Source organism: Monodelphis domestica, chromosome 5 (assembly GCF_027887165.1).
Source record: "Monodelphis domestica isolate mMonDom1 chromosome 5, mMonDom1.pri, whole genome shotgun sequence".
Lineage (NCBI taxonomy): Eukaryota > Metazoa > Chordata > Mammalia > Didelphimorphia > Didelphidae > Monodelphis > Monodelphis domestica.
In genome coordinates, this window is record NC_077231.1 from 66,217,279 (window position 1) to 66,234,606 (window position 17,328).

The 17,328-nt window shown below is 34.5% G+C and overlaps 1 protein-coding gene across 10 annotated transcripts in view; it reads left to right on the forward strand.

The window, feature by feature from the left end:
• The window catches only part of LRRIQ1 (leucine rich repeats and IQ motif containing 1), a 295,150-nt gene that overhangs the window by 67,490 nt on the left and 210,332 nt on the right, over positions 1-17,328 (forward strand). For all 10 annotated transcript variants that reach the window (XM_056798583.1, XM_056798581.1, XM_056798584.1 and 7 more), the window contains 2 exons: positions 8,053-8,126; positions 13,128-13,221. In XM_056798583.1, coding sequence (XP_056654561.1) covers positions 8,053-8,126; positions 13,128-13,221 — 168 coding nt within the window. The remainder of the gene's footprint in view (positions 1-8,052; positions 8,127-13,127; positions 13,222-17,328) is intronic.

The window sequence follows — 17,328 nt, forward strand, 5'->3', positions numbered from 1 at the left end:
CCCTAGGTAAGGGTCCATCTTGTTCAGTTCTGTCTTCTATAAAATGGGAACTGTATGTTTCTGAGAGGATAAAATGAGATAAACAAGTCCCTCTCTTCTATAAAAGCTAGCTATTATTCTTACTATTACTGTTTTGTTTGGATTGAAAGTTTTATTGTCCCCCTTGTTTGACATCAAAGTAATTTAGAAGAAAAAAAGCTAAACAAAACCAATTGACATGGGAGCTGTCTGATAGTCGGCATCATTCCACATTCATATTCTCTCATCTCTTCAAGGAAAGAAGATAGGAGAATTTTATCTGATTTTTGAGGTCAAGATGAATTATTATTATAGAAATACAGTATTCAGCTTCATTGCATTGTTCTTTTCACTTATATTACTAGTCAATCAGCCAGTAAGAATTTATTAAGAGTCAGGCACTGTGCTAAGAAATGGAGTTACAAAGAAGACAAAGAATAGATCTAGGTCTCCAGGAGCTCCCAGTCTAATGGGATAGACAGCAGACAAACAACTGTGGACAGGTTAAAATGAGGAATAATTAATAGAAGGTGGGTACTAGAATTAAAGGGATTCCTCTAGAAGAGATTTTAGTAGGAACTTGAAGGAAGCCAGGGAAGTCAGGAGGCAGAGATGAGGAGAGAGAACATTCTAGGTGTGAGGAACAGCCTAGAGTCAAGAAATGGAATGTCTTAAGGGGCAGCTGGGTGGCTCAGTGGATTGAGAGTCAGGCCTAGAGACAGGAAGTCCTAGGTTCAAATCTGGCCTCAGACACTTCCCAGCTGTGTGACCCTGGGCAAGTCACTTGACCCCCATTGCCTAGCCCTTACCACTCTTCTGCCTTGGAGCCAATATGCAGTATTGACTCCAAGACGGAAGGTAAGAGTTAAAAAAAAAAAAGAAATGGAATGTTGAGGAATTAGTTGAGGAACAACATGGACACCAGGGTCAAACAATCAAAGAGCATGGGCTTGGGGGTCTGGGGGATGAAGGTAGAATGTAAGGGGTAAGAAGACTGGAAAGATAAGACAGGGAGTGTAGGAGTAGCTTGTGAAGTGCTTTGAATACCAATGTAGGATTTTATATTAGGGAGCCAGTGGACTTTATTGCCTAAGTAGGGTGGCATGATTGGACCTGCTCTTTAGAAAAACCACTTTGACAGTTGAGTGGAGGATGTACAGGACTTGAGAGACCCCTGAGGCAGGGAGTCTCACCAGTAAGCTACTTCGGGAGTGCAGGCATGAGGAGATAAGGGACTGCAGAAGGGTGGTAGTGAGAACAGAGGGGAGAAGGGAGTGTATTTGGGAGGTGTTACTAAGGTAAAAGCGGCAGAATTTGGTAACAAATGGAACATAGGGGCTGAGGGAGAGTGAGGAGGTGAGGATTATATTTTGATTGGGGGTCTGATGGACTAGGAAGATGACAGTGCCCTTAACAATAGAGGAGTGTGAAGGGAGGAGAGATGGGCAGGAGGAGCAGGGAATAAATCATTGCATATGTTTCTTTTTTGGTTCAGCTTACTTCATTCATATACATAGGATGATATATATATATATATATATATATCTTCCAGTGCCTCTCTGAATTCCCTCTTTTTGTCCTTTCTTACAATGTAGAGATATTCCTTTATATTCATTTGCTATAACTTATTCATCCATTCTTTGCTTGTTGATTATCTACTTCATATTACATTTTTGGCTTCCAAAAAATGGGGAACACCTGTTAATATTGTGGTAATATGGGACCTATATGTACATGCATATTCTTGATGGAAAATATCAGTAAACAGATAAGTTTATAAATGATATTTGATATCAATACTTATTTTATGAGTCTGAAATCTGCAGAAAAGTATAGAGAATGTGATGGATGATATATCTATTGTTTGTCTATTGTAGATAAATGTTTGTTTTTGTAAGGAAAAGACTATCAATGGCATTTCTCTAGGTGTCTCAGGCATACAATAAGGTCATATATTTTTTATAGATTTCATCATAGATATGCTTTAGATTATTAGAGGATTATCAGAATTGAGCAAGACATAAAGTAGATATTCTTATTTATTAAGTTTGCCAACCTGCCTAATAGATGACTTTCAAAGAGTCCTAATAAAAGTGAGATTCCTAACAGATGGAAAAGTCCTACAGGGAACCTTGTGCTGATTTTAATCAAGCCCCAAGAGTGGTACAGAGATTCCTAAATGAGATGTATAACTAAAAAAAAAAATTATCCCCAACAGTCCTCCAATGGAAAAACATATAAACAAAAACAAGTGAATGAACACTATCTATTTTCCAGAATAAAATGAACATTATTGACAGTCCATTAAATATCCTAATATGAGTTTTTTAAATAGTTCAGGAATCTCAAACTATAGTAACATTCCTTTTCTTTCTAGAATTCACATTTTCTGTATTTTATAAATCACCACCACCACCACTACTATTAGTACTACCATTATTATTACTACCAATATTAGTACTACTATAACTACCACTACTACTGTTACTTCTATTACTACTACTTTCACTACTAGTAATAATTGCTAAAATTTATGTAACATTGAAGTGAATTTATGTAACTTTGAAGTTCATTTATATATTTATTTCATTTGATCTCAGTGATTTTCACAACAAGCCTATGAAGTATGTGCTATTGTTATCTCCATTTTACAGATGGAAAATTGAGGATAAAAGAGGCTAAATAACTTATCACTTAGTCCTCAACTAGTAAGAGTCTGTGGTGAGATTCAAATTCATGTCTTCCCTCCATGTCCAATATTTTGTACACAAAGGCATGCTACCTCCAATCTAAAATTGCTAATAGGAATGTGTTATCTAGATGATCTGTCCTATCAACAAATTTGTTAAACAGTTCTTTAGCACTTGAGCATCAGTTATTGTCCCTTCATTCAACAGACATTAAAATGTGTTCCAATGTCTTCTGCTAGATACTAGAAGAAAGCAACAGTTGAAGATATGTATAATTGTTTGAGGATAGAAAAATAATTTAACAGCTTGTTAATACGTATACTGCGTTATGAAAACTGCATAAAGCAAGTGCATATGTATCTATCATAGTGCCAGAAGTGAAAATTTATTTTGTTTGTTGCCATATTTTCTAGAGGGAATTAGAAACCTACAAAGCAATGTGTCTTTGGTAGAATGAAAAGACATGACCCATTCAACACTCATGTTGGATTTCTCTTTGTTCTGTTCCTGGATTTATATTTTGGTAGAATAAGAAATTCTGTTTTGTTATGTGATGCAGTTAATAATGGACCAATATGGATTAGACAATAATAGAATTAAGAAGAAGATGAGATGAGGGCAGTGAGATGGCTCAGTAGATTCAGAGTCAGGCCTAGAGACAAAAGTTTCTGGGTTCAAATATGGCTTCAGACACTTCCTAACTGTGTGACCCTGGGCATGTTAATTTTCACTGCATAGCCCTTATGGCTCTTCTGCTTTGGAACCAATATACAGTATTGATTCTAAGATGAAAGATAAGGGGTTTTTTTTTAAGAAAAATAAGATGAGAAGATAAAGATTAGCAATTTAATTAGATGAATCCAGAGATGGACTCAAAGAGTAGCTGTTAATGATTCTGTATAAGCATAGCAAAGGGTATCCAGTGGAGTACCTCAGGTACCTGTGCTTGTCGTTAAACATTTTTATTGCTATTTTGCATGTGTCCCAGGTGGTATGCTCAATAGATTTTGCAGATGGCATGAAGCTAAAAAGAATAGCTAATACAGTGTCTAGAGAATCAGGATCCAGAAAAGATCTTAGCAGACTAGAACACTGGGCTGAATATAATAATGCCCAATTTAATAAGAAGAGATACATATTCTTAGACTTGGTTACAAACAAAAATCAAGGCTCCAAAATATAAGCTGTAAATGATGTGTTTGTTATTCAATTCTCCTGAAATATATATATATATATATATATATATATATATATATCTCTTGATTTTGATAGACTGTTATTTCAATGTGAATCAGCAACGTGATGCTGCAGCCATTGGAAATCATGTGACCCTGGACCGTGGACAAGAGGCAGAGCTTCTGGGAATAGGGAAAGGATCCTAGGTGTCTGCCCTTGTCAGACCTTGTCAGGAACATTGTGTTCAATTATGAGTGCTGAGTTATGAGAAAGGACATCAGTAAACTGGAGACACTCTTGTAGAGGCAACCAAGATGGGGAAAGAACTTGAGTCCGTGTCTTCCCATCCATCAACAAGAATTTCTTAAACATGATAATGAGGGAGACAAAGAGGCAAATAACTAGGTAATATAAAAGATATAGGAAGAATAGACAAGGGCAGCTAGATGGCTAGGTGGAAAGAGAACCAGGCCCAGAGATGGAGGCTCCTGGGTTCAGATATGGCCTCAGCTTCAGCCTAGCCATGTGACTTTGGGCACTTTGTGTTTCTCAGCATTGTTAAGTTTAGAATATAACCTAATATAATACCAAGTCGAGTAGCTTTTCACTAGGCTCCGTTATAAATATCTGTCATTCAAAATTTCATCCTGATCACCAGAAGGCTTGTCACTAAACCAGGTAATACAATTTTTTTTTCCATTTCAGATAATTAAATTCTAATGCATATATAGGATTGAGAATCTGTAGAAGAATTGATATTTACAAAGCTCTTGCTCCAAATTTCTCAAAACAATTTGAAGATATTTAAATCTTCAGCTATCCACAGAAGGTAGCTTTTGGGGTGAATGGATTGAAGTGTGCTGCCTTCTTTTTTTTTTTAACCTAAATGGAAACTGGCTTTGAGGCATATTTGTCTAAGGTCATGGTGGTAGGATGCTGATGGTTCAGGTTATGCTTTTTGGCAGTTTTAATATTTTTGGAAAAAATTATATTGCTTAGAGTGTTTATGATTTTTAAATCATTGATACATTTTCCCTTATAATTACTTAAGTATTAAAAATTTTATTAAAGGAAGAAAGAGAAATATTCATCCTGAATTTTTGCATCCAATAAAATGAATACAAATTAAAACAGTTGGTATACATTGTTCAAAAGTTTTTTTTTTTCATCTTTACTACTGTTTTGAGTTTTCATTAGAACACTTGACTGTTTCCAGTTTGATTCATCTGTTTTCTAATTGGAAGACTCTTTGGCTTTATAAGCCTTTCTACTTGTAGTGAAATTCTAAGTAGGAGCAGAAAGGGAAGTTTTTACCCACTGACTTCTTTCTGTACATATCTTTTGCTTTTTTGTCTTCTTTGAAATTTATATCTTTTTTATGCCCAGGGCTAGTGTGACAAGGTCAAGTAGTATTAGGTTTTCACTAATGTCCTTTGTCTTTCTGGTTTGAATTTTCTTTTAAAAAAATTAACACAGAATGTCAGTAAAAGTAAAAGTTACAGAATTGAAAGAGCCCTCTGTTCAATTTCTAGTTTGCCAATGAAAGTTATAAAGATCAATGCATTGCCATTAAAAAATAAAAATCTACATTCAACTAAGTCTAGATTTAAAAGGATTCTTGTTCGTTTAAAAAAATTGACAGTTTAGTAAAAATGAAATGCTCAGACCAGTTTCTTTTATGTTGTATGATTTTTTACAACAGAAATTGCCAGTTGCTTCAGATATAAAATTAATTAATTAAAAATTTCAGATTTAAAAAATATCCCCAGCATATTATCCTGTATGTATTAATTCAGAAATAAGAAACTTTTGAAACAAAGGGGAAACTGAACACAGAAGATCTTTTTTTTAAAAAATGCTTAATGTTAGCATTTTGAAACCTTCTAAAAATAACAGAACCAAGTTAGAAATTCAAAATATAGTGCAGAGACAAAAGAGGAAACTTTCACCATCAAAAACAATTTGTGTCATAAACCTGGGAAGATGTCGATTCTTGAAATCCCACTGATTATTTAGAGTGTTATTACACCTCTCTACTTGAATTTAGGGCTATCAATTAACTTTGCCTAAAGTGTATTAATTGTGCAACTGCTTAGTTTTGAGTAGCTGTTCTCTTATAGAACATGGTAGTTATGAAGAAAAATTGAGGTACATCAAGTATGCTCCCAATTAAGCAATATATACACAATTAAAAGAGAATGACAAAGGCCACGTCTTAAACTTTTCTGTTTCCCCTAAATGCCTCACTTGTGTTATTTTTTTAGAGGCTAACCTTTAAAGCGCTTGTAACCTGTATCCTATTCATGATATGATTAGTAATACTGCTCTTGGAGTAGCCCACATTCAGAGTGATCTTCAGCCTGCCTCACTGTTTAGTCTGTTTTTATCCGTAATATCTTCTGTCGCTTCGGTAATGCAGAACAGGAGAGTGTTTTGCCACAGTCAAGGTCAGTACAAGGGTTAGCATTGTGCCAGACCGTGCCGAGGGCCCCGGTGATCACGCCGCTCCGTGGGCTCCTGCCTTAAAATAATACACGTTGGGAAAGGAGGAAGAGGAAGAAACGAGAGAAAGCTGATTGAATGGAGAGAAATGGGTGTGGGGGGAAAGCGTGTTAAAAATAAGCTCCTTAAAAGGTGGAATAAACTTCTGATGGATGAGATTTGATTCTCAGCAGAAGATTCTGTTTCAGGAAAACCCAAAGATGGAACTTTCAAAAATGCACAGGGGAGATTGAATCATGAAACCACTGTAGACAAGTGTGGAAAAATAATACAGGCAAAGGCATTATTCCTTCTCTTGCTCATGAGGCCAAGCCGAGGTTATCTATCTTAATTTTGTTTCTGAGGGAGCTGAAATAATAATGTATTATATGTTAAAGCATAAGTGCATATGTGTCTTAGAAATTAGATATCTGAATCATTTTGAAGTTAATTTTTCCTACATAATTTTTAACCCTTTTCCTGCATAATTTTTTAATCCTTAATTTCTTAGTAACAATTCAATAACAGAAAGGCAAGGGGGCTAAGTAAATGGGGTTAATTGACTTTTCTAGGGATACACAGCTAGGAAGTTTCTGAGGCAAGATTTGAACCCAGGACCTTTCAACTCCAGGCCTGGCTCTTTATCTGATGTGCCACCTGGCTGCCCTCCTAAAATTGCTTCAAATTTCACTTACTTGATTAACTTAAACATCAGTTCTAACTTTTGACTAAAATACAATTATCTCCTGATAATGAGCATAAAAATCGTGGAAGGAATGATTCATTTTGTTTCTTGGGCTTAATGTTGTGCCTTGCAGATAGTAGTCAGTAGTAAAAAAAAGAAAAAATTGTTGATTTGTAGCATATAACTGGGAAGTCATCAAGTATGAGTATTTGGGCAACTGTGCCACTAGGGATAGGAACTGGACTTGTGATTTTACTAGAATGGAGAACTCCCTTGTGAGGAAACTCCCTATCAATGCAGATTGCAGTCTTCCCTCCAATTTATAGTTTTAGAGAATTACCCATATTACCAATACTGTTTGAAGAATGACTTGGGCATATCCACCTCCGGAGAAAAACTGATAAATAAAAATAAGCAAGAGATAATTTTAGCTATACTTATCTATATCTTTTTTATCAAATGATGGCTTCTCTAGTGTGGGGAAGAAAGAGAGGGAGAGCTATTTAGGAGTTTAATGAAGCAAACATACATTAATTATAAATTTTTTAAATTACCTAAAGAACTGAGAGATTCAGTGACTTGTCCAAAGTCATATAGCCAGTATACGTCAGAGGCAGAACCTAAACCCGTCTTCCTGGTTTCATAGACAACTCTGTCACTACATTATTTTGACATCAATCTTTCTTTGGTAGGTAGCAGTACTGATTATTGATCTGCACTGGCAGAGGAGGTTTCCTTATGAGCAATTCTTTATACCAGTGAAACAGATAACAAACTGAAAAGGAAAAATACATTAAAGCAACTTCCTACCACTATTATTTCCAAATTGTTATATACATTAACTACCAACTAATCATTTTTATTATTAACTATGAATTACATTATTTGTAGGTTCATAGATTTAGAAATGGAAGGAGTACTTAGGATCCATCCATTGTTCATAGGGTATGTCACTGTTACAGTTTAGAATTTTTAACATTTATCCTAAACTTTCATTTTCAGTTTGACTGCAATTGTGCCACTCTTTCCATTTGTTTCATTGGAAAAACTTGATGTCAGTAACAACTGCCTTTCAGGTGAGTCTGGAAAAATAGATGAAATGTTTTTAAGACTTATAGCTTGGGGACATCTGAGCTCCACACTTGGAGTCAGGAAGATCTGGATTCATATCTTACTTGTAGACATTTCCTAGTTGTGTGACCCTGGGCAAGTCACTCAACCCTTGCCTAGCACTTACTGTTATTCTACCTTAGAAGTATCAGTTAGTATTGATTCTAAGAAAAAAAGTAAGGGTTAAAAAAAAGACTTATAGTTGGCATCATTGGCACATGCACAACGTGAAAAAGGAACACTTGGACAATAGCCCACAGGATCACAATCTGGGACATTTACTCTAAGTTAGTTTGAGTCAGTGGCTTGGCACGACAGCCAGAAAGACTAATGCAAAATGAGACGGCCATAATTAAGTTCTTTTGTCCTGAATGATAGGGCAGATGGTTCCATAGTATTCTGCTATGCCCAGACCAGATTTATGGTTTTGAATTTGTAACTGAACTGGGTATCGTATTTTAGGAAAGATATTGTTAACCTGAAGCATGTTCAAAGGAGGAGAATTGGAGAGCTTTTATTGAGGATTGCTTGAAGGAAGGAAGGTCGGTTTACTTAGAACAAGTGGAAACTTAGCGAATGTAATGGCCATCTTCAGGTATTTGAAGGACCATCACAGGGAAGAGTTTTTCCCTGGAATGGCAGAAACAGGAAAAGTAGGTGTAGCTGCAGAGGTCAGTTTCCTTACTCTTGATCTAAGGAAAAACTTCCTAATTATTAGAACTATACAGAAATAGAATGGAGTGTCCTAAGAGATGGCACAGGCATTTGAAGATCAGAGGAGTCTATGTTGGTATGAAAAACTTCAAGATTTAGCTGGGCTGCTACCTCCTGTGCGGAAGTCTTTCTTGATCTTTTTTAAAATGGTAGCGCTTCTCTCTGTCCTTTAATTAACTTGTGCTTATTTCCCTGCATGAATAGTGGATCTCATAAAAAAAAGAAAGAAGGCAACCAAATCACGAGCATTAAAAATGAAAAGGCGGTGAATATAAAACCACTAATGAAGATGAAATTAAAGCAATTATTTAAAATTATTTTGCTTAATTGTATGTAAATAAATTTCACAATGTAAATGAAATGAAAGCACACATACAAAAAAGTAAACTGCCTTTTGTCTATCAGAGGAGGAAACAAAATATCTAAATAAACCCCTTTTATTAATTTTTAAAATTTTTATTAATTTTTATTTCTTAGAATATTTTCCATAGTTATGTGATTCATGTTCTCTCCCTCCCTCTTACCTCCCTCATCCCAGAGCTGACAAGCAATTCCACTGATTTATGCATGTCTTATACTCAAAACCTATTTCCATATTAATCATATTTGTAGTAGAATAGTCTTTTAAAAATCACAACCCCAAATCATATACCCATATAACCAAATGATAAATCATATGTTTTTCTTTTGCAGTTCTACTCCCAGATGTAGCTAGCATTCTTTTTCATAAGTTCCACAGCATTGTTCTTGATCATTGCATTGCTATTAATAGCAGAGTCTATTACATTTGATCATTGCACAATGTTTCACTTTCTGTGTACAATATTCTCCTGGTTCTGCTTATTTCACTCCATAGAAATCAAGCAGTTCATCATTCCTTATAGCATAATAGTATTCCATCACCATCATATACCACAATTTGTTCAGCCATTTCCCAGTTGGTGGACAGCCCCTCATTTTCCAACTTTTTGCCACCACAAAAAGTGCAGCTACTAATCTAAATAAACCTATTTTAGAAAAATAAATTGGTTAGGCCATAAATAAACTTAAGGAAAAACGATTAGGATCATATTGGATTATAAGTGAATTCTATCAAACATTTAAAGTTTGACTCATTTCAGTATTAAATAAATTATTTTAAGTAACAGGTAAAGAAGGAATTTTAGGAAACCCTTTTATGAAACAAACATGGTATTGATATCTAAAGCAGAAAGAACAAAAATAGAGAAATGAAATTATAAACCAATTTAATTGTTGATTATCAATGCAAAAAATCTTAAATAAAATACTTGGTAGGAGACTACAACACTATATCACAAATATACATTGTGATCAAACAGGATTTATACCATGAATACAGGGATAATATAAGGAAAACTATCAACATAATTGATTGCATTAGATAACATGTATTTAAAACCATATGATCACATTAATAGAAGTAGAAAAAGTCTTTGACAAAATATAATTTTCATATCTGTTAAAAACCCTGGAAAACATAGGCATAAATGGATTTTTCTTTAAATAATATGAAGCATTTACCTAAAACCATCAGCAAGAATTATTTGTAATGGGTATAAATTAGAAGCCTTCCAAAGAAGATCAAGAGTGAAAACAAGGATGCCCATTATCACCCATTTATTTAACAAAGTATTAGAAATGCCAAGAATAGCAATAAGAGAAGAAAAAGAAATTGAAGGAATGAGAATGGGGAAAGAGGTAATAAAACTATAAAACTGTTGAAGACAATATGGTAGTATAAAGTGGAAAATCCTAGAGATTTAACAGAATAATTAATTGAAATTATTAATAATTTTAGCAAAATAGTTGGATATAAAATAAACCTACATAAATCATCAGCATTTTCATATGTTGCTAAAAAATCCCTACAAGAAGAAATAGAAAGATATAGGCCATTTAAAAGAGCAACAAATAAAATAAAATATCTGGAACAATACCTGCCAAAACAAATTCAAAAACTACATGAACCTAATTATAAAACACTTTTTACCCAAAGTCACATCTAAATAATTGGAGAAATAGTAATTGTTCATGGATGGGCAAAGTCCAAGTAATTAAAATTACAACCCTATCTAAACTAATCTACTACCAATGCCATCCTAATTAAATTTAAAAAATTATATTATTGAGCTAGAAAAAAATAAGAACAAAATTATTTTGGAAGAAAAAAGATAAAAAATATTTTAAAAATAATAAAAAATGTAAAGAGGAAAGATGTCTAGCTTTACCATATTATATAAACTGTATTATATAGCAGTAATTATCAAAACTACCTGGTACTGGATAAGAAATAGAAAGCTAGATCAGCGGAACAGGACATACAAACAACAGAAGTAAAAGATAATAATCATCTTGTATTTGACAAAAGCATAAATCCTGGTTTGGGGGCTAAGAAATCACTATTTGGTAAACATTGTTGGGACAACTGGTAACTATTTTAGCAGAAACTAGGGATAGACCAATATCTTAAAACATTCATTAAGTTGAAATCAAAATAGATACATGATCTAGACTTAAAAGGAGATATGAGTAAATTAGAACAGGGAAAATATTACCTATCAGATTTATGAATAGGAGAGGAATTTATGAGTAAATAAAAGTTGGAGAGCATTGTGAAATGTAAAATGGTTAATTTCAAGTACATTAAATTGAAAAGTTTTTTGTAGGAATAAAATCATTGTCAAGATTAGAAAGAAGGCAGAAAATTGGGGGAAATTTTTATAAACAGACTCATATAAAGGTTTCATATCTAAAACATTTTGAGAACTTTGTCATATTTATAACGATAAGAGTGATACCTTACTTGAAAAATGAGCAAAAGATATGAATACATAATTTTCAGTGAAGAACTCAAAGCCATATATAGTTTTACAAAAAATGTTCTAAATAACTTCTCATCAGAGAAAGGCAAACAGTTCTGAGTTATCATCTCACACCAGTTAGATTGATTAAAATGACAAAAGGGCAAAATGACAAATGTTGGGAGTGATGTCAGTAAAAAGAGGACACTAACAAATTGTTGGTGTTGGTGTGAAATCTAATTATTGTGGAGAGCAATTTGGAATTACACCCAAAGAATTATATCTGTGATCTTTAGATCCAGGGAAAAAGGAAAAGAACCTGTGTGTTCCAAAATATTCATAGCACTCTCTTTAAGGTGGCAAAGAATTAGAAATTGAAGGAATGCCTATCAATTGAAGAATTTCTAAAAAAATTGTGGTATATGCTTTTGATAGATGGGCAGACAAATTAAAAAAAACAATAATTTAGAAAGAACTATTGGGATAATGAGCATTGAAATGAGAAGAACCAAGAGAACATTGTACATAGCTACAGATTTAATACTTGAAGAATAAATTCTGAATGTTATCTCCAAAGACTGAGAACTTGGAAATGAAAAAATAGAAAATATTTGTGTCCAGGGTGATGCCTTCTGTGATTCAAGGAAGGGAGAGAAGGACTGAGACACTTATAAATAAATTCTATTAATAAAAACATAAAAATAAAAATAAAATATTGGATCCAGTAACAAGATATGTTTCTTAAAAACAGAAACTATCAAAATATTAGGGAAGTTTGTTATTGTTGTTCAGTCTTATGTGACTTTTCCTGAACCCTTTTAGAGTTTTCTTGGCAGAGATATTGGAGTGGTTTGCCATTTCCATATGTAGCTCATTTTACAGATAAGAAAACTGAGGCAAACAAGATTAAGTGACTTACCCAGAGTTATACAACTGATAAGTGTCTGAGGTCAGATTTGAACTAAAAAAGATGAACCTTCCTGACTCCAGGCCTGGAAACTTATTCATTGCACCACTTCTGTAATTGTGCAAATCAAAGGTAATGCACTTTAGAGAAAATATATTGAACTTGGGGATCAAAACTGATTTTTGAACCCTAGCTTTGGCAAATATTGGTTGTATGGCCTGGTGTTTAAACTCTTTGAATTTCAATATTCTCATCTATAAAAAGTGAGTAATCATACTTTTTGCTATATATTTCATCACACTGAGGAGAGCAATTTGTAAAACTTAAATATGCTCTATTCCATATATATTATTATTATGTGGTTTTACAGTTATTTCACCATTTTTTAAGTGTCCATAATACTTTAAAGAGGAATTGCTTAGATTTTTATTAATATTCATTAGTAGCTAAAGAAAATTAAATAATTCTTGGCTTTGTTGTATAATTTTTCTATTAGCATTAACTTCCATAATGATTTTATGTAGATCTTACAGGTGTCACCAAGTGGTTTGATGCATGTTTTAATCTATGTGACTTATCACTAATTGGAAACCCCCTTCTCCAAGAAAGAAACTGGAGGTAAGAAAAGCATTCTTTTACAATGTTCACTCCACATTTCAAAATAAATTTTATTTTTTTTAATTATCAAGTATTTTTTTTCTCCCTCTTCCTCCTATGGGTAGGGAAGAAAGATAAAATCTTGTCCAAAAATGTGTCTCATTCCATGTATTTGTTTGTCACTCCATGTAAAGGAGGAGGGGTGGGTAGCATCGTTTTTTTCATAATCAGGACACTACAATTATGGCCAATCATTGCTAAGATTTTTTAAGTTCTTTCAAAATTTCTCACTTTAAATTTTGATGTCATAGTATAAGTTGCCCTGATTCTGCCCACTTCACTCTGTATCAATGTTCATATAAATCTTGAATTTCTTTAAAATAATTTCTTTCATAGTACTTCATTATATTAATATGTCATAACATTCCCAAATTGCTGGAAACCCTACTATTTCCTAGTTCTTTTCTATTTCAAAAAGAGCTGATATACATATATATATATATATGCATACATATATATATATATATGTCCTTTTCCTCTCATTTTGATCCTTTTGGATCAAATAGGTCTCAGTGGTAGAACTGAATTGGAGGGATACAAATGGTTAGCATTTGGTGCTGAATTCCAAATTGATTTCTAGAATAATGACACCATTTCATAGCTCTATGTAATATATGACCAGAAGGAGGTCACACATACACACACTCTGGGGAACTGGAGAGAGAAGGTGAGAGAACTGAAGAATGGAGAGAGGGAAGAGATTGATCCTCCCCTTTCTTCCCCTTAGGAAAGATAGCACAATTTGTCTTCCAGAGGGACAGAATATGTCTCCTCAGAGATTGGGTTTGGGAGATAGAGGTTGGGGACTGGAGGAGAGTCTTAGAGAAATGACCCATGGCCTCCCTTCTTGATCTTAGCTGTTGCAGAGAGGCAGGTAAATTTCCTGCCTCCGGATCTTCCCAATATCCCAACTGCCACCTTTCCCTTTCAGACTAAGTTTACTCCTCAGCCCTGGTCTTGAACTAGTTCTCCCTTTTGGGGAACAGTATGATTCTCCCCAAATCTTCAGTCTGCTTCTTTGATATCAGCAAGCAGGAAGACCTGATCTAAATAGTAACGCTTTATTCTTGAGAACACACAGGGCAGGGAGAGTGAAGGTGTTGGGTGAGGAAAGTGGGAGATAGGAATTCCTACAGATTAGCAACTGACTTCCCCCCAAAAAAATCCTGAGGGGTTCAGGCTGTCTGCCTGACCCTCTTTTTGGTCAGTTGTTGGGTTTGTCCTTCCTCCTAAGCTAATTTGGCTATTAATTGAAGTTCAGGACAATTTGGGGAAAGAGAGATCTTCTCAGTAGACACCTTCCTATAAAGTCCCATTCTATTTTTGTCTTCAGCTTGAACCAGAGAGATTTAGGGGTTCACTGGAAGTTAGTCAGTGTCCAGAGGGATCCTTTGTCTCAGAGGTCCTCCTCTCAGACCATCCACACCAGCAGAAAGCTGACCAGAAGTAAGCTGGCAGTTTTGAATTCTCTCAGTTCCTCTATTCCTTCCTGGAATCTTGAGTCTTCCTTGCCTTTCCCCCATTTGGACAGTTCCTTTGCATTCCTGGATCTGATTAATGTGAATTAATATACAAGTTTTTAAAAAAATTGTTTCTTTGACAATTGTAATTTTCCTTTATTTTTGTCAACTTTGGCAATCTGAAAGGTGTGATGTAGAATCTGAGAGCTGCTTTAATTTACATTTTTCTAATGATCTAAAGTATTTTTATATGATTTTAGATTGCTTAGATTTCTTCCCTTCACGGTTTATCAATTAGCAAATGCCTGTTATTCATATAAGTTTGAATAAATTCCTTCTATGACTTGAAAGTAAGACTATTATTTAAGAAACTTGCTGCAAAGATTTTTTCCCCAGTTAACTTCTATCCAATGAAATCTGATTTATTCTATCCCTATGTTACATCTCTAGTTACAATATTCTCTTTTCCACCCTAAACTACTCTGTCCCTGTCTATTAACAGTTAGTATTTTAACTCTACTTTCTATCTATATTATTGGATTGGATCATTATTATGATATATATATATATATACACACACACACATATATATACATGGCTGCTATTTGTACACATTTACATATATCACATGTTATTTAAATACATATATACATATATATCCTCTGGTAGTAGAGATTTATTTACAGATATACAAGTTATGGACTGTCCTTATTTACAGCACAGTCCCTAAGGTCAATGTGAAATTTTTTCATGTTCTAGTTATGTTGTGGTGGATGCATATTTATTCCACTGTATATGTGGATGTATTTCCCTATATGTGAAGTTAATGTGATTGGCGATTAATCTTATGTGACCCATTTTCCTGAAGTTTATTCCCCATAATGTCTTTGATTCAAAGTTCTTTACAGTTGTCTGTGTAACTTCCATCCTTTGGTATTGCTTGAAGTTTGTCACAGGTCCAGGGTAACTTCTCCTTTACAGGATACATACTTGCCTGTCGTCTCGCCTTGAAAGATGATCTCAGGTATCCAAAACTACAGGATCATGCGTGTGTGTAAGATTAACATGTGATGCATGTAAGAGTGAATATTTTGATGTATGTGAGTAAGACTTTAGACAGGATGTTTGTACCATCCACATGAGTACAAGTGAGATTTTTGTTTTAATGTAATGAATGTAGTTAACTTTCTTAATGTGTGATTGTAAGGCGATTATTCTATTCCTGTGTGGTTGATTGTTGAGGTTAATAATATTTCAGTCTAGGCTTGATACTGAAATTTGTATATAAGCTTAATAATTCTAAGGGATTCTAAGTCCACCTAAATAAACTCCCAGGTTCCGCAAGGAACCACTTCTCCTGTGTTTCACAGGCTACACTAATCCTCCCTGATCTAACTAACCCAAATTTATACTATCTGTCTTAGATATTATTCTATTTCGGTTTCACTGTCTCTGTTCAGTGTCATTATTTCTTCTTGTGCAATTTTGTTGGATTCATTGGCTCCATGTTTATTTATCAAGGGTTATTCTTGGGATGTCTGTGTTGAATGGATTCTTGGGCTTCCATTAAGTTGTCTTTTGGTGTGTTATTGTGGGCATAGTGATGTTTAACATGAGATACGTGAAGCCAAGAATCTTTTTCTACTACTTTTATTGATGTAGGAGTGGTAAAAGCTATATCATATGGACCAATTCATCTCGGATCTGTGGGTTTGTCTTTGACAAAATTTTTTACATATACTTTGTCCACTGGTCTTATGTTATGTAATGAGAAATCTAGTGGGACCCTTTGCACTAGTAGTCCCAGACTTCTCAGTTCTTCCAGCCTATTTTGTATCTGTGTCAGATAGGTGTGTAACTGGCATTCCCCTCCCAGCATGGAAAGATAAGATGGTTTAGCGGTCATTCTTTTCCATACTGGAAATTTTCCATACTGTTTCCATACTGTTTCCATACTGTTCATACAACATCTCATATGGGGAAATATGTAAGTCTCCTCTGGGTTTCATCCTCAGAACAGAACAATTGGAAGAACCTCTGACCATTTAAGATGAGTTTGGGCACAGAGTTTGGCTATCGTGGTTTTCAACTCATTCATTCTTTCCACCTGTCCTGAACTTTCTGGTCTATATGCATTATGAAAATTACCCTTTATTCCCAGAGACTTAGACACTTGTTGTAAAATGCTAGATGTAAAGTGACTTCCCCTGTCTGAGTCTATGGTGTTTGGAATGCCTTATCTAGGAACTATTTCTTTAAGCAATGTTTTCACTACCATACCAGTGTTGTTTTCTTTGGTGGATATGCTTCTGTCCATCAAGTGAGTCTGTCCACTATGACTAAAACATATTTATATCTTCGGTCCCCAGGCATGTTAATAAAATTGATCTGTAGACACTGGAAAGGTGTATAAGATAGGGGTCGTCGTCCCAATGCCTTGCATTTGAAATGACCTTGATTAAACTTTCTACAGATGTCACATGTCTGACACAATCTTATAGCAGTTGTTGATATCCCTGGAGCTTCCCAAAACAGGCGGACCTCATCCAGCATGGATTGCATTCCGTAATGACCTCTGGAGTGAATCACATTTCAGGGGGGTTGGTAC